Source organism: Rhamphochromis sp. 'chilingali', assembly GCF_963969265.1.
Source record: "Rhamphochromis sp. 'chilingali' genome assembly, chromosome: 19".
In the NCBI taxonomy this organism is placed as follows: Eukaryota; Metazoa; Chordata; class Actinopteri; order Cichliformes; family Cichlidae; genus Rhamphochromis; species Rhamphochromis sp. 'chilingali'.
This window is the reverse complement of record NC_137946.1, coordinates 20057096-20084100: the sequence shown is the minus strand read 5'-3', so window position 1 is coordinate 20084100 and position 27005 is coordinate 20057096. Positions and strand designations below refer to the sequence as shown.

Below are 27005 nucleotides of genomic sequence, written 5' to 3'. Positions count from 1 at the left end.
CAACAGCACAAATTAGCTATGTTTTTGTAAGCTGCTGTGCTCTTCACAAATAAAGCTTGAAGCAGCTCAGACTATTAGAATCAGGACTGAGGCCTGTTACATTTCTACAGTGTTAGAGCAAAGGCTGCAACCTACAGCCTTTAACTCGTGATTAAAATGCTGACAGTGAACACATCAGTCCAGATGTTAGCACATTACTTTATGATACTGAGAGTTAAAACAACTGAGACAAGGTGATTAAAATAGTAACTGTCAGTTCTCTCGTTCCTTATATGATTACCCTCTGCTAAGACTGGAGATGAAACTACTGATTTGAGCTCATTTGATTTAATATGCGGGTGCACACATTCATTCTCAACTGGACATAAATGATGATCAAGAACAATGTTTAGTTTTATTATTTACATGATGTCTGTGTTTATTAATGCAAGTAAATGAAGTAAATTGAAAGTAAATACTCAAAAGTTGGATGTATGATGGACATCGGTACAATTTAAGCATTCACAGCACCTACAATATCTACACCTGTGTGGTGGCAAATGTACAGATCTCTCTCATATATATATATATATCTCTATCTATTGTGTCAGTCGCTTAAATTATCGTGACTAAATACTTATGATAAATCGCAAATTAATCTTTTTTTTAATCTGTTCTAAAGGAACTTTAGGATACTCTTCATGTTTCTAATACCTTAAACAGTATGGGAGTGGACAAACTACTATACTTGCTTTATGCAAATATGTGTTTATTGTTAATCGCAACAATTCAAAACAATGAAAAATACAATGAGAAATCCAGAATACTGTTCAACAAAGCCTCAAAAGGTACTGAATACTCAAAATTATGCCGAAAAGAATCATATACTCCCACACAATGTAACTGTTTAATTTACCATTAGAGTGGGATCAAAACAAGGAATGCAGTTAGGTATGAATAAAACAATTTGGCTATACTTCTTTTTGCTCTCCAGTTTTTTTTAAGCAGAGGCTGAGCAACCCAAGCTTCTTCCTCCTTTTTTCCTAATAAAACATGAACATGGAAACAGCACATAGGAGAAACAAAGAATAAAAAAAAAAAAAAAAACACCCTAGAACATACAGTACATGGGTTGTCACTATTACTTTGCACTAACCCAATTGCTCAAACAGACATGCATCTTAACATTTTGAGATGACAGGGCAGCTCGCTTGTTCTGAAAAACATGCCCAGAAAGTGAAAATAACCTCTCACATGGTATGGATGTGGCAGGTGTTGCCAAGTACATGCGTGCAAGGTAGGCCATCTCACTGTGTGCCCCTTCATGCTTGGACCACCATTTCTGGGGACAGTCCTCTATGTCAATAGTTGGCTCTGCCCTGTATCGCTCCACACATTTCTCAATATAGTCCTCCTCTTCATCAGATGAAGACTCTGAGGCAAACATGAGAGCTGATCTTTTCTTAGATGGCTCATATGTTGCTGGTTGTTCAGGCTGTGCAGGCCTCTGCCTCTCCCTGAGCAACGCACTGATCAAGCGCCACACCTCAGCCCTGTCAGCTCTGCTTAGACACTTAAGACCCTTAAACCTAGGATCCAGTGCTGTTGCAACCCTGAGCCACATGATGTTAGTTTTTTCCTTGTGCTTCTCCATTTCTCCTTTAAAGGTCTCCTTGAAGTTAACCATGTAAGCTGGGTCATACTCAGAGACCTCCATCACTCGCGACAGGTGACACAAAGCTGGCAACACCACTGAGCAGGAAACAAACTTCTCCCCTCCCAAAAGTTCAGTTATATACCTGCAGTAATAGAGAAACATACGTCATTAAGAATTTGTTACATTCAATCACAAAAGGTCAAAATACATTATACACACACTCTCTATGTCAGAAGTGGTAAGAGTAAGTATTAATAAATTACCTGCAGTGTTCAAGGACCGTCTCCAGCTTCTTCAGTTTCTCTACTTCAGCTGTTGTTGGCATTGTGACATTAGTTGGATGTAGTGCCAGTGCATCTCTCAGTGGTTCTTGATTTCTCAGAACATGCTTGATCATCTCCAGGGTACTGTTCCATTTTGTTGATACGTCCTGTGTAAGTGACTCCTTTTTATGAAAATGTGCAATTTGCTGTTGTTCGAGCTCCAGTGCGTTCGGTGGGCTATGGTTGAAATGGCCTATGACCTTTCTGCATTTTGCCAATGCGCTGTTAAATGGACTGTTCTGTAGAGAAACTGTGATGGCTCGATGGAGGCTGTGTGCGATGCAAGGCATATGCTCTACAGGTAGCTGACTGGCCGCTGCAACCATGTTGCATGCACCGTGAGTGGTCAGCGTGCTGACTTTATGTTCAATCCCCCACTGTCTAGCTACCTGCAGAAACTGCTCGGCGCACGTGTCGGCGAAGTGCTGCTCCTCTGTCTCCATAACAGTCAGAACATGCGACTTCAGTTCCCACTGTGGTGAAAAATAATGTGCTGTTATTCCAAGGTAACTGTGATTACTTCGAAAAGTCCAATAGTCTCCGGTGAGCGCAACCGTATTGGTCTGCCCCAAAGTCTCCTCGACTTTGGCTTTCTCATCTTCATATAAGTTGTGGATCTTAGCTATAGTGGTGGCTCTCGAAGGCAATTCATACGTGCAGTCGTTGGACGCTATGCGAATTATTTCAAGTAGCCCCTCATCCTCCACAATGTCAATCGGCCTCCAAGCTGTAGCCACCCATTTTGCTATGGCTGTTGAAAGTTTGTTGGTTGTAGAATTGTCCATACGTCTCCTTTGAAAGCTATCCAGCATGGTCTGCATCTGGCGAGGGAGATTCTCTGCTTCAGCTGTGTGCTTGGCTAGCAAATGGTATTTGAGACTGGACGTGCTACGGTGATAGCGCAGTTCACATCGACAGTAAATACAAACTACTTTGGTCTTGTCAAGAGATCCATCTGGCATTGCTTTAAAATTGAACTTGCCGTTCAAAATACGCCCTTTTTTGTCCATTTCTGCTCACTAGCGATGGCTCGCTTGAAGCTGAAGCTCTGGTGAGTCCACAACACGCTGGTTCTCGACGCTTGATTCGTTTGGTCAGAGTCACGTGATCAGTGACGTCCGACGCTTCGTAACTGATACGATTCGCGAGATTTGTGGAGTGTTTTGGTTGTGAGAGATAGCAAACCACTGATCGTTTTATTAAGAGATATCGAGCCAGCGAGGAAGAGAGGTTCTGTCGTGTAGGAGTATTTTGAATTGATTTTGGTCAATCGGGTGGCTTTGTCAGCTTTCTGTTCTTGTTTTTCGCTTATGTTTTCTGTTCAAATGTTAACAAAACAAAAATCTGCTTTTCATAATATAAATATCGTTAAATAACTTTAGAAAGACTTCCATTTGACTCTTTAAATTTAAAATAAACTAATAAACTAATCTTAAAATGTTATTCTACAAAATGTGCTGCAATTTAATTTGTTTATTCTTCAGGTGATAGTCTGTGGGACCCAGGAAGACTGAATCTAACCAACATGCATTGCAGTTTCTGTGCACTCCAGCCTCTTCTGTTCCATGTGAGAGGAATTTCTTTTGGGCAAGACAAAAAAGAAACAGACTCGGTCATCACACAGTGAAACAAATTCTCTTGTTAAATAATAATGAAAAAACGCTACATTAAAGGCATCACGTTTTTGCTTTACAAGTTCATAAGCATTTTCCTTTTCCTGTTCACAATCAATTCTACCCCCCCTCCCCCACAGGTCATAAATAAGTATACGATAATTGGCCTAATATCATATTATTTATAAACATACCTGTCCAGCTGTCCAGTGATTAATTGCACAAGTACATGGAGAGAGGAACTCACAGCATAAACATACTCCATAATGTGTTGTACATTATTACAATTATTTTTCATCTTTTGTATTTACCAACATCAAGATGTCACCAGCAAATACCACCATGGCGCATGTTTAAACAAGGAAAGTTTATTGATCAAAACTATTCATTTAACGAATAAACATAACTTCTTTTTTCAACCCCCCAAAAATACATGTTCAAAGCAACACAATGGTGGCCTAATATCAGACTGAATTGTGAACTCCACTCTGTGGAGTCGGCAGTCATAATGAAGCAGTTCGTTTTATTTTGTAGATTCAAGCTGCTTGTTATATTTTTGGCCACCAGATGTCACCAGAGTAAGTAAAATTTTATTTATATAACACATTTCTAGATAAAAAGATCACAAAGTGCTTCACAAAGTATAAAACAAAAACAGACAAAAGTTAACAAAATGCAATTCTACAAAGATGTGTTTTTAGTTGTTTTTTAAAAGTGATCACTGAGTCCGCAGATCTTAAGTTCTGAGGAGTGGACTGTATTGAAAAGCCTCGAATAATAAACCCTTTTAAACAAGCTTCAATGCTTCAGAAAGCTTAATTTGGCAATCACTACTACAAAACAGTCACAGCAATATAAAAAAAAAAAAAATTCCCATCTCGCCCCTGTGGGCGGTCTGTCCTTTCAAGCTTGGGTCCTCTACCAGAGGCCCAGGGGCTTGAGGGTCCTGCGCAGTATCTTCTCGCTGTTCCTAAGACTGCGCTCTTCTGGACAGAGATCTCCAATGTTGTTTCTGGGATCTGCTGAAGCCACTGGGACCACTGTTACCTTCACCCTCCACATTTTCTTGAGCTCTTCTCTGAGCCGTTGGTATTTCTCGAGCTTCTCGTGTTCCTTCTTCCTGATGTTGCTGTCAATCGAAACCGCTACATCTATCACTACGACTGTCTTCTTCTGTTTGTCTACCACCACTATGTTCAGTTGGTTAGCCATCACCATGTCAGGGTTCCCTGGCCACTGAGAGTACACCTTGGCTCGTTCTGTAGAGAACAGCTAGTTTCTTCTCGTGCCTTCAATCTCTGTGGTGTACCTCTTCGAGTGGCTGGCCAAGGCTGTGAGTCTTTGCTTGGCAGTTTCCAAGGCCTCAGGTACAGAACCAACTTACCTGGATGATCGAGCGTGCATTTAGAAACTATTGATTTACGTTAATAAGCGAGTGCACACATTTCTGTCCTCTTATCACTTAGATTTCTGAATCTTAAGAGTGAATCAATTTACAGAAGGAACTGCACACCTAGTCATCAAATGTTTGGTAAAGCAGCATGAGTACTGTAAAATGTAGTAGTTTCCTGTTAAAAATCACACAAGCATCACACCACATCTGGCATATATACTTCTATTTTATACAGTACACAGTTGAAATTATAAACTATATATTCCAGTCATCCACTTATCAGCAATTCTTGAGTAAATGCATGTCACTGATAAATCACTGCAAGTGTTTTTAACAAACTGTTTCTTGTTTTTGTAGAACTCATCAGCAGCTGTATTTAAATGTCTTGTTCAATTTTCCCAACCTGGAAGCCAAGCTTCTGAGTCTTATCCCATGTAGGTGGCTCTTCTATGTTGTGCCGCTTCTTTCCAAGATCCAAGCTTTTTCACTTGTGTTTTCTTTGTCTAATATTTTAATTTGTTTAATGATTTGAAACACATTTTCACACCACTGTAAGTACGTAGAAGTTCAGTTCAAAAACTATGAACACAATCCAATATCCACAAAACAAATATGTAAGACTGCTTTCTTCCATTTGCGCAACATCTCTAAAATTAGAAATATCCTGTCTCAGAGTGATGCTGAAAAGCTAATGATAGGGACTAGAAAGAGAGAGCAGATTTCTCCTGTTTTGGCTTCCCTTCATTGGCTTCCTGTTAAATCCAGAATTGAATTCAAAATCCTGCTCCTCACATACAAGGTCTTAAATAATCAGGCCCCATCTTATCTTAATGACCTTGTAGTACCATATCACCCTATTAGAGCACTTCGCTCTCGCTCTGCAGGCCTACTTGTTGTTCCTAGAGTATTTAAAAGTAGAATGGGAGGGAGAGCCTTCAGTTTTCAGGCCCCTCTTCTATCGAACCAGCTTCCAGTTTGGATTCGGGAGACAGACACTATCTCTACTTTTAAGATTAGGCTTAAAACTTTCCTCTTTGCTAAAGCATATAGTTAGGGCTGGACCAGGTGACCCTGAATCCTCCCTTAGTTATGCTGCAATAGACGTAGGCTGCCGGGGATTCCCATGATGCATTGAGTTTTTCCTTTCCAGTCACCTTTCTCACTCACTATCTATTAACAGACCTCTCTGCATTGAATCATATCTGTTATTAATCTCTGTCTCTCTTCCACAGCATGTCTTTATCCTCTCTTCCTTCTCTCTAACTACAAAACAACCCCAAGAGATGCGGTTAAATCCCCTCTCCAAGTCCAAAACACCCGACATATATCGACCAGTTGGCCTTACTTGGACAACCATTCTTCCATAGCATTAACAACAGACAAAAATGAATGGCCTGTATTTATATAGCGCTTTTACTTAGTGCCAATGGACCCAAAAGCGCTTTACACTACATTCAGTCATCCACCCATTCACACACACGTTCACACATTGAATTAAATTAAGATTTAAATTGTTTAAACTGCTACTTTCAGCTGCAGAAACTATTAGAAATTTTAGTTATTGTGGACTTTCTAGTGAAAAACACCATCAGGCAACACGGTCAACAAAGATCACCTATGGCCACTGAATTGTTGAGTGCAATATTAAATGTTGAGATTTCTCCTCTCAACAAGTTTCTTCACACACTGACCAAAATGTCTTGCTGTCAAATGCAATTGCAAACAAGGTATTTCTTCAGCAACAAACTCTGAACTCTTCACTATCTGGATAATGTTGCCTTCAGTGGTATTTGGAAAAGGATAACCAAAGTTAATTATACTCTGGGTTTGACTAACAAAGTGTATTCCTGGAGTATTTTATTTATTCAACTAAAAAATGTTTACGATAAAATTGTAAGTTAAACTCAGTAATATCCTGCTGTGGCTTCTTCTGAAGTTTTTCTTCTACACGCGTTGGATCAGCCGGCTGAAGATTGTCTAGGCTTCCCTCACTGCTTTATCAATATAGACACTGATGGCCTTCACATGCTGCTGAAGCATTTCTATATCTTGCTGTGTGTCCTGGTTTCACTGTTGGATGTTGAGTCATGTTGGCCTGAGCTCTCTCTGCCTCTCAGTCCTTTCTGCTACAGCTGACACTGTGTCGTGGCCTCTGTGTTCCTCCATACCACAGAGGTTAACTGATATACTGCTGATCGCTGGTTCTGAAAAGTCCTAATTTCATACCGAACCTGGAGGTGGCTCTCACAGTAAGAGGCCACACACTGCAGACAGGAATTGGAGACTTTCAGGGCTCTCCCAGTGCACACACCACAGGCCACATCTTTAAGTCCAATATAGTGTTGTGGATGAGGAGCAGTTTAGAGTGCTAGTCTTCTTCAGCTAATTAGGTGTTTGCAGAACTAGCTTTGGTATGAAACCCTTTCTGCACTGATAACAGCTGGAAACTCTTCTTAATCTCCTCCTCTTCCCAGTAGTTCTTGATACAGCTTATTCAGTAGTTGTGCCCACAGATAAGAGTTGTTGGATACTTGAGTAAATCCAGACAGATTAAAAAGCACAACTTCTTCTGGTCCAGCTGAACCCTCATTTAGACATTTTCATTTCCTTACAGTAGATCAAATCTGAGCTTTGATCAGCTTAAGCCTGTGTTTCCTGTGTTTAGATCTGCAACGAATAGCACTCATCACTTTTTCTTTGTTCTACCTTGTTCAGAGCTGTCTGACAAAAATGTGGACAGAGATAAGTCACTGTGTTAGAGAGGAGGCAGCAGGTTTCCCTTCATTCCAGGAAGAGGAGTGGCTTCTCTCTGGCAGTGAACAGCAGTTCAACATGCATTGTATGCTTGACAACAGGAAGAGAAAAATCTGTGCTGCAAAATATATTTGTTGTGGATTTGGCTCTGAATGTAGAATCTGTGTCCCAAAAATTCCAGCGTGACACAAAGCATAATAGTTAGTAGTATGGGTAGAATTATCTGCTAATTTGGGTAAAAAGCTGGAAGAACATAGCATTAGTCCTTCTGCTCCAGTTAGCATTAGCTGCTAAAGTAGCAAGCTGGAGCATGTAACACTGCTAATGCTGAAAAAAAAAACCACTGTCCAACTATAACTTACGCCCTGAAAATCTATCACTGAGGAATAAGTAAGGGGATATAAGACGGAAGAAATTCAGTAAAATCTATTAGAACATAAACTTGCTCAACTCAGTTCCCATATCCTGTAAAAACCCATGCATGTCAGAGGGTATGGTGTTTGTACTGGCTCTGTTATTTACCCTGTAAACATTAAAAAAAAAGAAACTAAAAAAACAACTTTTTTTGACTCTGTGCTCACAAGCATTCAGAATGCTGCACATATTCCTACCATATGTTTTGAATGCAGACAAAATGCAAAGATTCCTACAAATTTTTACTCATATTTCAGACTTTATTACCTGATGTTAACAGTGGACTCAGTCAAACAGAGAGTGAAACCATCATGAAACCTTTTTCTTGTTTCTAGTAGAACGCTGTCTAGATGAATGTTGTTGTTTAGTGTTAGTATGTGCAGATTTAACGTCACATTCTGTCTCAATCCTGCAGAAATAGGAGCAGCAGAGAAGGGCTCCTCCCAGGTATAGCAGTCCTGCGGACACCAAGCCGATGAAGAGTGAAGCTCCCAGATCCCTCCTTTGATCGCTGGGCAGGTCAGGGTTGAACATATCATTAACAATGGTGCGTGTGGTCCAGTGGACAGGCAGGGCCACCAAGCTAGCTGCAATGAGAAACAACACTCCAGAAGTTATATCCGCTTTGGTCTTTCGCCTTGCGTCTGGTATAAAGTTGGTGCACTTGGCCCCAACTACACCAAGCACAATCCCAAAGAACTGGATGATGATAGCAAAAACGATGAGCACTCTGGCATCCTGCAGGTCTTGAGGTAAGGTGAGCGTAGAATCATACTCTTTGCACTCCATCTCATGTTTAGTCAGCAGAATGCAGTTCACCCACAAACCCTCAAAGATCACATAAGTAGTGGCAATGTCAGCACTAATGAAGTCTGAGACTTTCCACAATGGGAGGAAACAGATAACTATTGTCCCGAGAACACCAATGATGGCTGAGACCAAACCCAGAATCTGTCTGCAGCTAACTGCCATGATGAAGCTCTGTTGATCTCTTCAAGGAGAAAAGTTAGTAAGAGAGTTTTGGAAGAGAAAATTTCAGCAGGTATTAGTTTTTATTGTCCACACAGAGGAGAAGTCGACTCTGGTTTTCTTTCCTACTGATTAGAGAGTGCTAAAGGAGGTGACAGAGGAGGCGTTTTCTAGCATGAGAAGAAACAGGTTTGTAAAGAAATCTCACCCAACCAGCTTGTTTCAAAGCACCTGTGATACGGACAGTTGAGTTTCACACGTGAATACAAAGGTCGATATCACAAAATCAGAAAAATGCAGACATGCAAAATGGTAATTATGAACAATCGGGGTTCAAATACTGGTGGAGGCATACAAGGCACACATCCAGTAGGGGTCTCCAAGGTAGGCTACATTAGCTTAGCTTACCTTAAATGTAAACAGGAGGGACTCTGTTAAATAGTGAATTTATATATACAGTATAAAAATGACAGTGATGACTAAAAGTAACTACCCAAGTAACTACCCAACTCTGTACTAAGTCACAAAGCTACTAAATTAGCTGAAAATGTTGCAAGTTAAAATTGTTAAAAAAACCCATTGTTATATATTATCTGAGCGATATTTATGTAAATAGGCTAACATGTAACAATCTGCCAATCTGTTTTAATCGGATTCTTTTGTAAAGCTGAAATATAAACTGTCACATATTATAAATGTACTCATATTTACTTGCGCTGTCTTGTTTCATCAAATATAAGCTTCGCGTTCATTTTTAATGATAAGGTTGATCCATGAAAATGCATTTTGACATAACTTTGATCAAAATAACTCACCTTTGTTTTGTCTGCTTAACACAACTGGTGTCTTGAAAAAACTGAGACAAGTCTGTGAGCTGATAATAACTTTAACTTAGTATGTGACGTTCTTTAACAAATGTTGTGTAAATATTTGTTAGGAATATGGGGTTTTTCCTTACACTCTCATTCTTTAATGCAAAAATCTACCAAACGAAATAAAAAAAAAATACATTTTTAGCCTGTTTGGCAGCAAGGATCTACCACAAAACCTGTAAAGATTCTTTCACAAACACTCCCAAAACCAGATTTAGTGTTAGAATTTCTTTATCGTTTGACATTATTGTAATTATTCTTGCTAACATAATGATGTTATATACTCATAAATGCCAGTCTTAAATTATATTGGCATATAATTGTACACAGAAAAAAACATTGATCAATATCAAATAAAAGGAAAAGTAAGTTCAAACAACAAATTTAAATCAATTACTTGTTTTGTGCATTACTAGTATGCCTTCACACATTCAAAATCCTGGGTGTTTGTTCCTACAGTTTGTTTTGAAGCCAAAAAATTTACAGTCAGTTAAGCAGTCATAATTTTTTTACTTAACTTAATAACAGACTAATTCAATGGCAAAGAGAAAGTGAAACCTTTATCTTGCTTCCACAGACTCAGCCCTGGAGTATCCAACCTCATATTCAGTCTCATTCCTGGTGGAAAAGGAGCAGCAGAGAAGGCCTCCTCCCAGACACAGCAGTCCTGCAGTGGCCCAGCCGATGTAGAGTATGTCTCCCGGCTCCACTCTATGAACGTCGTCCAGGAAAAGGCTGTTGGAATTCATACTATTGGTGAGGTTGATCCAACATGAGCTGACTGGTAGGGCCACCAAGATACCGGCAATAAAAAACAAGACTCCGGAAGCTATAACCACTTTGGTCTTTTGCCATTTGTTTGGCACAAAGTTGATGCATTTGCTCCCAACCACGCTAAGCAGAACCCCACAGAACTCGATGATGATAGCAAAAACGATGAGCACTCTGGCACCCTGCAGGTCTTTAGGTAAGTCCTGTATAGAATTGTAGGATTTGCACTGCATCTTGCCTGTACTCCTCATCACACACGTCACCCACAGACCCACAAAGTGGATCTGAGAAGTGGTGATGCTTGAACCAACGAAGGCTGAGACTTTCCACAACGGCAGTGCGCAGATGAAGATCGTCCCTAAAAAGCCAATGATGGATAAGAGCAAACCCAGAACATGTCTACAACAGGCCGACATGATGAAGCTGTGTCGATCTCTTCAAGGAGGAAAGGAGGGTGCTCCTGAGAGTTGCAGTAATTTGTCTGTCAAAGACGATTTCAGCAGGTAGTTGTTTTTGTTGCACATTCTCCTCCTCTCCATGACAGAGGAGGAGTTTTCTAGCATGAGCTGAAACAGGTTTGTGAAGAAATATCACTAAACCACCCATGAAATGTAGAGCTGAGTACAGAAACAAAGACTTGACAAAATGAATGCATTTTGAATAAACAATTCAAATAAAAACATACCGTTTTATAGGGTGTAAAAAATTAAGTGTGAAAACAGAGACTGAGTGATAACTACTGAAATAGTCCAGCTGTGAAAGCAGTCATTGTGAAATAACTCTATTTATTCAGAATTTTGGGATTAAATACAATTTGAGTCCCTACATAAGTTGTTTCAGTTTAAATTATCAGCATCGCTGCAATGTGTGAGATTTATTCGCAGCACTTGCTAACATATAGTTCCCAGCCAGAACACATAACTTTCAGAGTGACCTGATAGTCTTGGATTAATGACTTGCAGAAGTTTGAATATATAGGAGTGATAAATTGTCTTGCACTTTTTTTAACCTGAGTATCAGTGAACGACCAAGAATTCAGGGAAACCCTACAATTAGTTAAAAAATAAATAAATCAATCAAACCCTGTACAGCAAAATAAACCTGCATCTTTAGATCTGGTCAGTATTCTGTTCATTGTGTGTAGCGCAGATATTTACTGAAAATAAATCTGAAAGTGACCCTGATTCAGGCTCTCATATGATTAAAAAACAACAACATAAAAAGCAACTAAACAGCAAACCGTATTTATTTGATATAAACTGGTCATATTGAAAATATTGATAAGGTATGATATTTTGAAGCCTTTGATCAACACTCCATATATATTCAGCCATAGTTGATTCAAAATTTCTAAACTTGAAATAAAGCATGCACAAAACAGAGAAAAAAAATACAGATATAAAACAGTACAAAGGGTATAAATGTAAACCAGACTTATTTGAGACTGTACTGTGTAAATGTCACATCAAAATGAGAAACCTCAACATGATATTTATCACATCCATATTATTTGAGCTCTTTAACATCGGAGCACATTCTCTTAGTTTCTTCAAATTTAACTGGACACAACATTGGAAAGTCGTTATTACTTGCATTTCAAAAGCACAGAACCATCATACATGCATTATTATCATTAATATTATTTATAGTACATGATGCATCAGTTGTTTAACAAAACCTTATGTGAAAGAGTAAATTGAAAAAAAAAGTTATTTTTTTTAAACAAGTGTCCTGACTTATTAAAAATAACGACTGCTTTTACTGCTCGAACTGTTCTCACTTTATCTTCTGTCTCCAGTTAACCTTCTGTGCACTCAGTTAATATCCATGGGCTCTGGCTGCTCTCTCCGAGAGAAGAATTCAAAGACAGCCTTCAAACTCTCGTCATCTACAGCCACTGAACTGTTCACTACATTTTTAAACCTTGTGAGATTTCTGCTCTCAACAAGCTTTTTCACACCATCCAAAAAGTCTTGCTGTCGATCGCATGTGCAAGCGAGGCATTCCTTCAACACATCAAACTTTTCTCTCTCCACCATCTGAATAATGATGCGTTCAATTATGTTGATAAAAGGATACCCAAACTCTATGACACTTTGCTTTTGACCCTTTGCATCCTTGTATAGATACCCTCCTGAATGCATTGCAACAACATTGCCATCCTCGTTAAAGACAGGAGAGCCAGAGGAGCCATCATATAAACAAGACTCGTAAGTCAGAAGTTGTTTGCGCTGTTGAAAATAATCTGCAGCATTTTCGAAGAAATGATCATTAATTAGTTGAACACAGTCTTGATTGTCTTTCCAGTGCCTCTCTGCAACCTGACTACGGTTTTCTTGTGAAACAACCAAACAGACATCAATTTTTTTTACACTTTCACCTGGATATCCAATAATACAAATTCCACCACTGTGGCGAACGAATCCACTGCGTTTTAAGAGACAATCAGGCAACTTCTGATCAGCACTGAGCTTTAACAAAGCCCAGTCAGTCCCTGACACTTCCGGAATATATTCAATACCAACAACCTCTTCCACATCTATCAGGCCATCTTTCTCCTCCAAACTTTCAAAAGAGAAAGTCACAGCAACCTGCTTGTTAAGCCGGCCGTTATCATTACAGAAGTCTTGGATAACATGGGCATTTGTGAGGATAAAATTGCCAAACAGGAGGAAACCACTTCCATGTGATTTCCCATTTATTCTCACTTGACAAACAGAATTACTGAGTTCCATGAGCTTCTTCATTGTTTTCACATCTTGACATCTTTTAGCACTGTTCCCAAACTCCTGACGGAAAATATTCTGGATGCGAGAAAGCTTAGGAACTTGAGCTTTCTTGCCTTTTACCAAAATGTTAAACCGTGCAGACAAATTAACTTGCAGCTTTTTTGAATCAGACAGTTGGTTTCCTGGAGCCATATTTCCACAGAGATCCGTTTTTTCCCCTATTGTGTTGTCGGTCTCTGACTTGACTGGGTCAGTCTGCTGTGAAAGCGCCTCATTGCCACCAGAATCACTTGTCTGAGATTCACTCTGCAGCACATAAGCGTCATCAAGACTGCTAGGCTGACTTGCTGGTGGATTGGAGTTGTCGAGCAATATGATCTTGAAAGTCTCACCATCAAGGTCGTCGACAAAACTGCACATCTCCGTTTCAACCTCAGTGCTTATGTTAGAGAGCACACAGTTCTTAGTGAACACTGCACTGAGAAAACGACCATCTCTTCGTAGAGCTTGCTTCACTTTTTCCCCTTCATATGCGTAAACGGTAATTTCCTGCATGTCTTTTCTTAGTTCTGCATTTTTCAGGATTCTGACAACATTTTTACCTCCTCGTGCCATGACATGAAATATCACAAGTTTGCTAGATTGTCTCTTTTTGCAGGGATAACTAGAACCACTAACTGGTTTCTTTGGCTTCTCCACAGCTTTGACAAACTTCAGAGTCAGACGTTCATTTTTAATTACTCTGCACGGAAAGTGTGAAGCTATCGCTTTCCCATTTCTTACAATAACAAGCTCTTTGTCCTTCTGCTTTTCTACAACTGCTTTGAACTTTTGACTTTTCATCAGGCAGTCCTCAATAGTTTGCACTTGATTGCAGGTATGGGTAGAGACGTTCTTCATGTAACTCCACTCAAAAGAATGAGTCAGATGAGGCTCTTCTTCCTAGGAAGAAAAAAAAGAAAGTGGTCTCACTTAACTTGCAGTACAACCTTATTCTCTTCAAGCAGATACTCAAACGATACCATCTTCTTTTGTGACCTTGCCCTTATTAGACATTCACTCAAATTTTAATTAAAATGGATAAAAATTGTGTGTCATTCATTTCCAACAAAGAAAAAGAATGATTGAGACATTGACAACAGGCTTTAAATGCAGGAGGAGAGTACATTGATTTCTTGAAGTAACAACATGACAACCCCAATGCTGAATGGCTGCCACAGATTATAGTGCTCTCCATGTGCATTCAGACTATTTTTAATCTAGATCTGCTTTTTGCCACTGCTGGTACCTGCAGTGACATTCAGGATACACATGCACTCAAGTTCTTCCAGAAAGGTGAATTCACATGAGCAACAATCTGTGCCCACCGCATGTAAAACAGTTTAGTTTTTGGAAGTGGTCTTGATGTTGCTTCTCCAGTGAGATTTATTTATATTTTATTAGGACAGTGCATGTTAATGAACATACATGTAAAAAAAAATTACATGACTGCAAAGATTCCAGATTATAGCCAAGGGCTAATTTCCATCTGTTGTCCATAAAACAACAAAAAATAGACATAATAATTCATAAAAAAAATTCATAATTCATTCACAATAATAACTCAATCACCAAACTCATACATACCATTCTATTTCCAAATAAAACATTAAAACTATACAACTTATACATGATCACACAACAGTGCACCTGTTGCCACTTTTACTTGCATCTGTGATGGTTTATACTAACCAAGGCAAATACAAATTTGATTATAGGAGAAAATCAGCACCTCAGTGTCTCTTGGCACTTCACTTCTGCTCGCCATCGTTCCAGCAGTCTGGTATGACAGGTTATCTAAAGGCAAGGATAAGTGATTAATTTCTCACTTTACACATTTTATTGTGTGTATTCATGTCAGTATGACATATACAAATACATAGAACAAATACAGATTACATGAGTTGTTAAAAAAAAAAAAAAAAAAAAAACCCACACAAAACAAAGGGGGACCTTTAATTACAGTTAAAAACAATAATGCAGACTTGCATGACTGCCAACCAAAACACAAAGAAACACCAAAAGCGAGGTGTTAAAACGAAGTGTTCAAACAAAGAGCAGGAGTAATGAACCACACACCAAACACACTTGCTCTGAGATGAGGAACCCGTTTTACAGATCTTTTCTCCGTCTGGCAGGAAGGTAGGTACCTACAATAGAAGAAAAAGACCAAAAACGCACTCAGGCAAAGATCACAGTAGAGATTGAAAATGTGACGTCATTCAGGGGTAAAACCGCAAAGGATTCTGGGAACGAGTGGCAAGCGGTACTAGTGTGCGCAGGCTTTCACATGAAAACAGTCACAGAGTGATTTAAAAAAAAAAAAAAAAAAAAAAAGCCAAGAAGCTGTTGTATTATTAACTGCAATAGCCGGTCGCATGACAGCCACGGGAAGCCGACGGGTAAAGAGATTTGTTGTTATCGGATTACGTCGTGGAAGAGAAATTGTTCAAGCCGTGTTTCCGAAGTAACAAAGAGCTGACGGATGGCCTGGATTGCAGCCATTCGAAGACCAAATATAACGTTCCAGAACACTCCAGCTCACAGGTTAGTCTGCTCCAAGCATTTCCACAAAGGTAAGTCTTCTGTTGTAGTTATTATATAATTTATCATAACATAATTGTTGATGTAGTTTACAAATAAGTCTTATATTGATTTGAATTCGTTGCGCTATGCTGCTTTGTTCACTGTGGCTTTGCAGGCTAATGTTTGTTGTGTTTTGTAGGAAAACCAGCCTACAAAATGCTGGAATGCGATCCAGACTGGGCACCCTCTATCAACCTGGGTCATACCGAGTTTAAAGCTGCTACCACAGCGAGATTTGATCGGTTAAGAGAGAGAGCGATATCAAAACAGCCACAAAAAGTCAGGCATATATGTGCCCAAGGGTTGTATTGAAGCAATCAAGTGATGAATAACTGTTTTCCAGTATGTTGTTTTGCAATGTTTGTTTGTTTTTTTGCATTGTTGATTTGTTTTTTACCGAAGCAGCTAATAAAGCACGATGAAATACAATTTTGCCTCTTTCTTGTAAGATTCTATAATAGAATGAAACAATAATGCCAGTTATAAATAAAGACAATAAATTGAATTAATTACGAAACACTCATTTTATTTCTATTAGATCTGAAAATGTTGTGTAATACTACAACCTGAAACGACAAATAGATTATCTCCTGTACAGGCCAACACAAAGGGGAGAAAAAAAAAAAAAAAATTAACAACAGCTGTGAAATGGAATAGTCCAAATCACCAAAGTAAACTGGACCTGGGCTTGTTGCAGGGATCTGAAGTTACTAAACATTCTGTGAGTGTATGCACTCACACTTAGTACCATATAATATATAATAATAAATATGTGCGTGATGAAAGTTGGGCAGCACGCTAACGTCCTTACTCCACTCTGTATTCTCGTATGGGTCTGACGCTTCCACTCCTTTGATTTTTTTCCTCGTCTTTTTTTTTTTTGCCTTTTTGTCAAGTCTGTCTTTGTACGGACCTGGCGTGTTTTGTACATAACTGTTTTGGGGGCAAATAAAATGCAAGTAGGGATTAAAACCGCAGAATTAATGATTACCGGTGCTGGAAATACTAGCGCTTGATGCAGTGTTTTGATTTTGTTGCCACAGGTACCCACAAAGCAATGCGTGAAAGTCACGTGGTCTGTCAATCTCTGTAGCCCTAATGAGAGCGATTACAGCAATAACAAACAGGAAATCGCAAATCTGCACAAGAAAGAAAGAAAACCCAAGATCTGCTGTGAAAAGATTTAAAGACAACATTAAGGACTATACCAAGTCAGCAACACAAAAACAGTAAGATATTAGTGTTTGTATGATTTCAAGGTGACACAGATGAAGAGAGCAGTACAATATCTGGCTGTAATGTTTAGTAGTTTGTGAAAATGCACAAATTACTGGAGGAGCTGGCCGGGGAGAGGGAGGTCTGGGTTTCTCTGCTTAAGGTGCTGCCCCTGCGACCCAGCCACGGATAAGCAGAAGAAAATGAATCAAACGAACAGCTCTGCTATCACTTCCGACATAAATTAAGACAAAACTAAACAGCAGTGACGTTTGTAGGGTTACTGAATTTGGGCTAGCTGGTAGCTACATGGTGGCTAAAACAGAGCTGCAATCGCATGGCAGGAAAAAGATGCTGTAAATGGATCAAACTTCAGTCAGGAGAGCAACTGAGATAATCCATCCATAACACTAGGTTAGTCATTAGTGTACTGTTGCATGGGCTGGGCCGTGGTTACGGTTTAAAAACAGAGCTTTAAAATGTGCTGCTGATGAATTGTGCTAATAGGAACCGAGAGAGGCCGACAGTGATCACTGACTTTTTTTTTGTTTTTTAAAAGAGGCTTGCTCAGATTAAATAGAACAAGATCAGAGGTGTGCAGACATGTTTGAAGGAGCGGGTTCCCAAAGCTAAAAAGGGGCACATAGAACGAGGCTGAATAACAACAACCCACATTCATTAAGACTCATACTATAGCACTGTCATCAGGCGGGCACAATGCATACATGGCATACGTTTTACCTGATGGGTACAATGCTGCTGCTGATAGTGCTGGAGGGCAGGGCCGTGTTGATCTGAGACTGTAGACAATGAGAGGAGAGATGGGAGCTGATTAATCAAGTGATATGAGATAATAATGTAATTCAAAGAGCGATGACAGTGTTTGGAACCATAATGCAACAGAAAAAAAAAAAAAAGCCTCAAGATGGCACTTAGGGCACCCATCAGGAAAGGGGCAAGTGCTGAATTTTTATCTGAGATTAGTTGAATCTATAGTTTTTCCACTGGTAGGCAATGCTTAGACACTGGCACTGATTAGAAACCTGCTGACATGTCAGTATAAAAGAATGTGTAGGGACAGCTGTAGACACGATCACTGACGCTTGATATCGGTCACCTCTAAGCTCCGTTCCTGGAAAAGAAGCAACTTCTCCCCACCAGTTTTACCAGTCAAACGTACAGTCTCATAAAACTGTATTGCTAAGATAGGTATTCTTTTTTTGGGAAGTTGGCTGCAGCTAACTGTTTACAGTCTGCAGTTTTCTGAACAGAAGTGATCAATGGACGTTTTAATTATTAGTCATCCAATGAACTGATAAATACACCAAAAGAATGTTTTTTTTGCTGATGCTTCCTCAAGGTGGAAAACGACCACGTTAACAATATCAGCGGTATATCGGCACTAAATGCTCAAATGTTATAAAAACCTAATCCCGGCGACACGAGCACCTATTATAAAGCCAAATCTTTTGTCGCGAAAAAGGAGTTTAAAGTACTTTTAAAACTTTAACTTACCTCAAGAGAGAAAAAGAGCAATGTACAACTGTACACTCCAACGGATTAAACGGAACTGCTCTCTGCTCTCACAAACGCGCCTAGTCATGCTGAAACTTCCCGCCTTTTCCCTGTAATGGGTGTTTCCTGTTGACTCCACAGGCAGGAAACACGCAGATTGCCATCTAGTGTACTGGAGTGTCCAACACATAACAGAGGGACACGACAAATGATTTGAATCCCTTCATTGTCATTGTACACAGCACAAAATAGTAGACTGGTGTTTGGGTGATACAGAAACCGATGAAAAGACAGAAATCTGAAAACAACACAAAATAATCAAAGTTGCACAAAGTTGCAAAAGCAAAGCAAATAAATGTTAAATATGTGGTTGTGTTTGCTATTAGCAGTCAGTGCAACTTAAGTAATTTCCAGTAGATGTGTTCAAAAATGTGTCATTGTCTCCTTAAGAATTATTAATCTTCATTAAACAGTTTTTGTTTTTTTGATCTTTTACAAATCCAACATGCATCTTTGTTCTGTGTGATACTGAATCCATCATCACTGCAAACATTTCTGCCTCTGTTCTTCAGACACAGTGGACTGCTACAGGAGTAAACCTGTGGCAATATCTGCTCAATATTATAAACACCAAATCGTGAATGGGCTGGCACTTGTATAGCTCTTTTCTAGTCTCACTGAACACTCACACAAATACATCCTATTTTATCTCTAGCTACCTTTTCTGTCACACCAAACTTTTGGACGTCCTCCTTCATTGCATCCACAAATCTTCTCTGTGGTCCCACATCTTTACCTCCTTCTTCATATTCAACATCCTTTGTATCCAAACCATCTCAGCCTTCTCCCTCTAACTCAGATCTAGAGGTTGTCTCCAAACCAGCTTTTCCTCTGTTGTATTCCTTTCCTAACAATTGTAAGTGCATAAATAGTTTTCTTTACGTTAGAAATTGCAGTATTTTTCAGTGGTATTGTGGGTTTAGTTTAGCAAAATATATAACTTTATTGGTCTTTCCAACGAGTTAAATGTTCAACCATGAAAAACATAAGATATACTCTCTCGCGTGTTGTAAAAAGTAAAACATTGTCATCAGCATTTAGGATTTTATAAATATATATTACAGACAATTTCCAAGATACCATGTTTGAAATCAAGAGTACAATATTTTAATAAAAATAATAAAAAAAGACGTTTCCCAACGTCAACTCTGCTGACTGCACACCTGTTACGTTGCAACGGAGCCCTAAACGTAGCAAGACGCCGGGACGTCTCCTCTGACGTTTTTTAAAGCGACACCAACCGCTTCAGTGGCAGCAGCCTCGTTCTCGCCGCACGTCTGAGTGCTTCAGCGTTAATTCAGCTAAACTACAAAACCAACATTACATCGCTACAGACGTCTACCGTCAGTTAAACATGGCCAGTACAGAGGTAAGCGTGCAAACGACGTACGGCCATTGGCGCGTTTGTTGTTTTAATACCCAGCTGGACACTTAACAACAAAAGCAAGCTGTCAAACTGGGGTCTCTTCTCCATTGAGGGCACATTAGCTAACAATAAACCAACCAAAGCCATGGAGTTTTACCTTGTAAAGTTAATGTTTTGACCTATTTGAATTTTTCTTTACTTTTTTTCTTGCTACCCTTTTCCTTCTCAGGGAAGTAAACTCTGGGGAGGTCGATTTGTTGGAGACACGGACCCTATTATGGAGAAGTTCAATGCCTCAATCGCTTATGACCAGAGGATGTGGGATGCAGACATCCGTGGGAGCAAGGCTTATGTTAAAGCTCTGGAGAGGGCAAAGCTTGTCAGCACGGACGAAATGGAGCAGATCTTACACGGGATGGCTCAGGTGAAGTCACAACATAAACCACAACTAAGAAAGATAGTTCAGGGCAACCACAGGCTGGCAGTAGCAGAAAATCACTTGCATGGTTATGTGAATCACTGCCTTCCCTTTGGCTGGTTAATAGATGACAGCTGAAAATGTGCCATGGTGCAGGATTCCTCTACTGAGTGTGAGCTGCACAATGGTGTCATCATGTGACATCTGTCAGCTGCTAAACAGCCTTAGTTCTTCTTTCATGCAGCTCATTTTTTAGGGTGCCCTCTCTGTCCTGAGGTTCTGCTTTATTGGTGCGATTGTCAATATGTAACCAGGACTGACATTTGCTATACTCATGCACAGTTACTGAAAACTTCCTATGTATTAATATATTTTATTTACGGATTATATTTTAAAATAGTCCCTATTTGTTTCTGCAGATTTCTGATGAGTGGTCTAGAGGTGTTTTTGTCATCAAACCCGGAGATGAAGATATTCATACCGCCAATGAGCGCAGACTAAAGGTGAGTTATGGCTTGTAGAATTTCTTTTTCCTTTCGTTTTCATGGCAACACTCAGTTCAATATGCTTTATATCATAAGGCAAAGACCCTACAACATTAAAAAGAAAAGTGCAGTGAACAGAGTTCGACTTATGAGGTAGTGCTTGGTGACAGTGGCAGAGACCTCCAACAGGACCAGACTCGGGGAGGCACAGCCATATGAGGTGACTGGTTGGGGTTAGAGGAGAAAGAAGAAAGGGAAATGGAGCATAGTGGAAGCAGAAAAGTATTTTTAAAAATATACAGGTTATGTTTTGCACAGTGTTCTAATTGTTGAATTGATCCTACCAAGAAGTGCTGCATGGTGCAGCAGAAGCTTGATAGAGCTTATTCCACATCAGTATTTTCCAGAAAACAATGAAAATTACATTTATAAACTCTACTGTTGATTTTAGTAGAACACTAAATGCGTGTGCTACCACTGCTGAAAACAATTTAAAAAAAAAAGTATACACATATATTGGGTTCAGATACTATTTATCGCTCCTGATGGCTGTTGCGATTTCTATTTGATGAGCGTAAGATTCTGTAAAATCGCTTTGGTCTTACCCTGATGTGTGGAGGATATAGTAGAAAAAAACTGCCAACGATAAAATGTAATTTGAGTGTTTTATTGTTTCAGTTTTGGGCTATAAAACACTGATCTCCTCCTCCGTTGAGGGCTTGGTGATCGCTGTGGTGACAGATGTCATAGTCGTGTGGCTACATGTTTTCTCAGGAGCTGATTGGTGCACCTGCAGGGAAGCTGCACACAGGCAGGAGCAGGAATGACCAGGTCTGTGTTTGTGATATTAAAACTGTAATGATTTAACTGTTATAGAATAGAAAAGATTAAAATATTACCCTCTGTGTGTTTTGATTGATCAGGTGGTGACTGACATGAGGTTGTGGCTGCGAAGCGCAATCTCAACCCTTACGGACAACGCGCTTCAGTTGATAACTACCATGGTGGAGCGGGCGGCAGCGTGAGACAAACACACGCTGGCATACGTAAACATGTGCTCTGCTGTAACCTTGCAGTTTTTAAAAAATGATATTTTCCATCACTTTTTCTGAAACTCAGAGAAATTGAAGTCCTTTTTCCTGGTTACACCCACATGCAGAGGGCACAGCCAATCAGATGGAGCCACTGGATTCTGAGGTGATCTTCCTGTACTGACATATTTGCAATTTTCCCGCCTTTCATTAAGACAGTGTGATGTTCACGTCAGTCTCGTGCATCTCTGTCTCCAGCCACGCTGTTGCCCTCAGCAGAGATGTGGAGCGGCTTCAGGAGCTCAAGAAAAGAGTTAACGTTTTACCTCTCGGCAGGTACGCCCTGAACGCGCTCGTGTGTGACTTTCATTTTGGTCTCACAGATATGATAAAATGAATCCTGTTGTTTTCAGTGGCGCCATCGCTGGGACTCCATTCGACATCGACAGAGAGCTCCTGCAGAGAGGTCAGGCCAATTGGCTTTTTGTTACCAATGTCTTCTTGTCATTTAACTGTTGTTTTTTTATAAAATATGAATTCAAAAATGAGCAGAAATTACAACATTTGCTGTCCTCTGGATCTGCAGAGCTGGGGTTTGATAGCATCAGTCTAAACAGCATGGATGCCACAGGCCAAAGAGACTTTGTTGGTATGTACTGTAAACTGTACACACCAGGAAGCTTTCAGACTAAAATGGATCCAAGCAGTGAAAAACATGAACTCTACTCTGAGTCCTTTCATGTTCACTTGTCTGTTTATTTAGCTGAGTTCTTGTTCTGGGCTTCGTTGTGTTTGACCCATCTCAGTAAGATGGCCGAGGACCTGATACTGTACAGCACAAAAGAGTTCTCCTTCATCACGCTCTCTGATGCCTACAGGTCGGTTCATGCTTTTATTTTGCAGTTCTTTAGCAGTATGTAAAGATCTGTGATTTACATATTGGAAAAAAATTACTGGCACATAAGAGGAGAGCTGTTCAGCAGTTTATTTACTTCATGAAAGTTTCTTATTACCTATTTTACAGGTAGTTTCAAGGCAAATTAAATCAATAATCAGTGTAAAACTAATAATTCAATTAAACAATCTAAAGCAACAACAAATAAAGAAACTGCAATAATGCTAATCTATACATCCAATCACAGTTAGACAGAGATCGGAATGCTGCAGCAAGCAAAGGAAAAGGAACTTCAAGACATGTTGAGGAGGTCATTTAGCCATTTGAATCAGCTGTGTTGGATCAAGGGCACATATAAAACCTCCAGGACACCGGTCCTCGAGGCCTGGAGTTCGACACCTGTGCTGTAGAGGTTTGACAGTTCACTGGATTTCTGTGAGCATAATCTTGGTATTTAATCTATAATAAAACGGAGCCTAAAAGTCTACATCTCATCATTCAACATTTACAGCAACCAAAGTGCAAAGGCTGCAGTCACGAAGCTGTGTTATAAGTTGATAAAGTGAAATGTTATGTTTGAATCATTATTTTCTCTGTAGTTGTGTCCATTTAGCACTGATCTCTCTGCTATGACCTACTCTATTTTATGCTGAATTTTCATTGCCCTTCATGTATATTTGTGTGTCTGTGTGTAGCACCGGCAGCAGTCTGATGCCCCAGAAAAAAAATGCTGACAGTTTGGAGCTGATCAGGAGTAAAGCAGGTCGTGCCTTTGGCAGGGTAAGCCTGAAGGGTTGGCTTTAATGCTGTCTTTCTACGCATGTCAGTAGCTCACACTTGCAATTTTATTTTGCCAGATAACTTAAAAAAAAAAGAAGTATAATATAGAAACACCAATGATGCTACAATAACTCTTTTCAATATCTTGGTATAGCTGTAATGTGCTGTGTGAGATCACTTCCATTAGTTCAAGTGTAGACCCTAAATCCTGTTTCTTCCTGTTGTAAATAGTTGATTCTTTGCTTTCATATTTTAACTTTTTAAAAAAGGGTCAATATGTTTAAAAGTGGAACTAACTGTAGATTTTCCTCTCTGGAGAACAGCTTGTTTTTCCTCTGCAGTACCAGCGCCCTCGTGTGTCCTAAAGCAGTCACTAGTTTTCCGTCACTAGAATCACAGTTGGCTGGTTTCAGTATGAAAGTACAGTGCCAAACTGGAGAAAAACACATGTTAATAAATAGTCTATTTTCTAATAATTTAATATTTTTATTATAGTGATACAATAGATCCTTCATAATTCATCATCAACACAGCTCTGTATGATGAAACCTGGGAACAGGAGGCAGAGGCTCTTCAGTGTGGAGGGTGATAATAGTTTTATTGTAGTTGTCTGCCTTGCAGCTACAACAGTATCCCCTTTCATGAGCATTCAGACGTGCTGTGCTCTCATAGTCTTTACTGCTTTCATTCTTTACTCGCTGCAGTTTTCTCACAAAACTCTTCCTGTGATTTTTGTATTTCAGTGTGCGGGCTTCATGATGACGCTGAAGAGCCTACCGAGCACGTACAACAAGGACCTACAGGTATGAAAGTCTGTCTTCACGTGGTTTCACTTGGAAGGAAGTCAAATTTCTCCTAATATCCAGCTCTCTTTATCACCGTGCTCACCCTTCAGGAGGATAAGGAGGCAATGTTTGACTGCTATGATAATGTTCAGGCTGTGCTGCAGGTGACCACTGGAGTCATGTCAACTCTGAAGGTCAGACAATCAGTTCACTGCTGTTTCCTTTGAAAAATAAACCGAATACATTTCTTGGTTTGTAGATGGTAATTGATTTCCATAAAGACTATGTTAAAAAGTTAATATGGAAACAGTAACTCCTGTGTGGTTAATGAGATGCTTCATTTAAAGCTGAATCATTTCCACACTTCAGTGACATCGTGGCAGTTTTAGCTGCAGTATTTGTATGCAGAGGTGGATTATGAGAATTGCATCACTGTCAGTCATCTTGCAGCATTAAACATTTTATTACAAGCACTGCTGAGGATTTGACAGAGCTGATTCTCTGTGGAGACTAGCAAACGACATTAACGTAGAAAGATTTTGTAGGGTTTTAAGTTCTGGCTCCATAAACTCAAGGCTGGAAGTTGAGACAGTTTTCCAAACAAGAAGAGGAATTTCAGTTTTTCTTCAGTCTTTTTTCACTGTACAAATAATCTTGCAAAGGTTCAGGGTGTCCTTTAATTTTTGCTTATTTTTTTAGATCAATCAGACTGTGATGGAAGCTGCTCTCAGTCCTGACATGCTGGCTACTGATCTGGCCTACTACCTTGTGAGGAAGGGGGTGAGTAGATCATATATCCTTAAAATATTATATTATGTAGATGTTAACTATTATGTTATAGATATTCAGGATATGAAATTAATCTATATTATTATTTTTTTTTGAAATTACAATTTTGTCTTGCAGATATTTTTAGAACATAACAAATTACTGAGTATCAGTTTTGTAGTTTAGTTGTGTACAATATTCGAGGAAGTAATTACAAAGAAATGATTTCAAATGATGTCTACAGTTTGTACAGGAATTCAAACACTCTTCATAGCCTTTATTAGGATACAAGTTTATTAGTCCTAGTAACTAGTCCTAGGTAAACTAGTGTCTCTGGGTAGTGGTTTATCTAACAAGTGAAAGCTACCCTGTTTGATCCTGGAAGGAGACATAAATCTGTCAGCAAGGGTCTGTTTTGTCATTCTTTTTCTTTTTTTTTTATATGAGTTTATTCACATTAATTTTTCACTGCAAAATACTTTCCTGCATTTCTGCATGTTGTGTGTTACAGTGTAGCTGTGTGTTATTGTGTGTTGCAGGTACCATTCAGAGAGGCCCATGGTCTCTCTGGCAAAGCTGTGTTTACAGCTGAATCCAAAAACATTGCCCTGAATCAGCTCACTGTGGAAGATCTCACTGCTATAAGGTGGCTGTCTTCTTCTCACACACACAGACTTTTAAACTAAAAGCCTAAAACCTTCCAAATGAATCATTTTCTCTTCTTTTGATTTCTATCATGTTTTTCATACCATAATTTTAAACTCCTCTTTCTTATCTTTGTCTTTTCTTTGTCTGCTCTGTACCTTCAGCCCTCTGTTTGGAAGTGACGTGTCCTCAGTGTGGGACTACAGGAGCAGTGTGGAGCAGTACAGCGCCCCTGGAGGCACAGCTAAGAGTAGCGTCGCTGCACAGGTGGAGCATCTGAGGAACTGGCTGAAGAAACACGCACAGTGACCTCTCGGTGTCACTCGGTGTAACCTTTAGAATCAGATTTGCAGAGCGAGGTTGAAGTGAAATCTTTATACTTTGAGAACCACATTGCCTCCCAAACATTTCACTCTTCTCTCTTTAATATGGAGTGCCATTTCCATCCTGTGCAAACATGTGATGTTTGTCATTGATTGTGTACAAACTGGAAACTGACCAGTTTTAAATACCTGAAAAGAAAATAAATAGTGCCATGGCAGGTTGATTAAGTCTGATTTCCACCACAAAAACATCTGATGTGATTTACTTTACTCTCTAGCCATCCTAAAGACACACACAGCCTATTTTACTGCACAGACAAGAACGTGTATTTATTTATGTCACATAAGTGGATCCAACATTACTTTATGGCAGGTTTATGCAGGATTCACACCTGCGCTGACAATTGAAACTCTGAGGTGCCTGTTTATTTAAATGCTCCAGTGTGGCCGTTAGCCAGTGAAGTCATGTAATGCAAGCATGGTTTCCTGTTGTATATGAACAAAGTTACCAACAGTCGGCTATGATAAACACAACTGACCGGGGCAGAATGAACTGCAAGGCAGATTTATTTCCATGGTGCTTAAAACAGTCAGTTTCATTCATTTTAAACTGATCTAAT

General features: G+C 39.5%; 5 protein-coding genes across 7 annotated transcripts; 1 reads left to right on the top strand and 4 right to left on the bottom strand.

The window, feature by feature from the left end:
• Positions 1-722: 722 nt before the first annotated feature.
• On the bottom strand, positions 723-3040 carry LOC308387392 (E3 SUMO-protein ligase ZBED1-like). The gene is made up of 2 exons (XM_080867402.1): positions 1900-3040; positions 723-1778 (listed from the first exon to the last, which is right to left on the bottom strand). The coding sequence occupies exons 1-2, from the start codon at positions 2967-2969 to the stop codon at positions 1121-1123; spliced, it is 1728 nt and encodes a 575-aa protein (XP_080723528.1). The 5' UTR covers positions 2970-3040; the 3' UTR covers positions 723-1120.
• A 5318-nt stretch (positions 3041-8358) lies between these two features.
• Positions 8359-9288, bottom strand: LOC308386625 (claudin-4-like). The gene has a single exon (XM_080866298.1). It carries the CDS (start codon positions 9103-9105, stop codon positions 8443-8445), a length of 663 nt encoding a protein of 220 aa, XP_080722424.1. The 5' UTR covers positions 9106-9288; the 3' UTR covers positions 8359-8442.
• A 642-nt stretch (positions 9289-9930) lies between these two features.
• Positions 9931-12291, bottom strand: LOC308386626 (claudin-4-like). The gene has a single exon (XM_080866299.1). It carries the CDS (start codon positions 11159-11161, stop codon positions 10535-10537), a length of 627 nt encoding a protein of 208 aa, XP_080722425.1. The 5' UTR covers positions 11162-12291; the 3' UTR covers positions 9931-10534.
• A 163-nt stretch (positions 12292-12454) lies between these two features.
• Positions 12455-18929, bottom strand: LOC308386623 (serine protease FAM111A-like). Of its 3 annotated transcripts, none has more exons than XM_080866294.1 (5): positions 18830-18929; positions 18056-18114; positions 15593-15663; positions 15246-15310; positions 12455-14416 (listed from the first exon to the last, which is right to left on the bottom strand). In XM_080866294.1, exons 4-5 carry the CDS (start codon positions 15279-15281, stop codon positions 12560-12562), a joined length of 1893 nt encoding a protein of 630 aa, XP_080722420.1. In that variant the 5' UTR covers positions 15282-15310; positions 15593-15663; positions 18056-18114; positions 18830-18929; the 3' UTR covers positions 12455-12559. The 3 variants fall into 3 exon arrangements, with proteins under 3 accessions (XP_080722420.1, XP_080722421.1, XP_080722422.1); XM_080866295.1 differs by having other exon boundaries at positions 15602-15663; XM_080866296.1 differs by lacking the exon at positions 15593-15663 and having other exon boundaries at positions 18830-18921.
• Positions 18930-20133: 1204 nt separating this feature from the next.
• asl (argininosuccinate lyase) lies at positions 20134-26776 on the top strand. The gene is made up of 16 exons (XM_080866109.1): positions 20134-20258; positions 20485-20679; positions 21093-21176; positions 21933-21989; positions 22082-22179; positions 22278-22355; positions 22448-22525; positions 22603-22655; positions 22776-22838; positions 22953-23067; positions 23780-23864; positions 24608-24667; positions 24760-24843; positions 25349-25429; positions 25957-26063; positions 26227-26776. Exons 1-16 carry the CDS (start codon positions 20244-20246, stop codon positions 26369-26371), a joined length of 1398 nt encoding a protein of 465 aa, XP_080722235.1. The 5' UTR covers positions 20134-20243; the 3' UTR covers positions 26372-26776.
• The last annotated feature ends 229 nt before the right edge of the window (positions 26777-27005 follow it).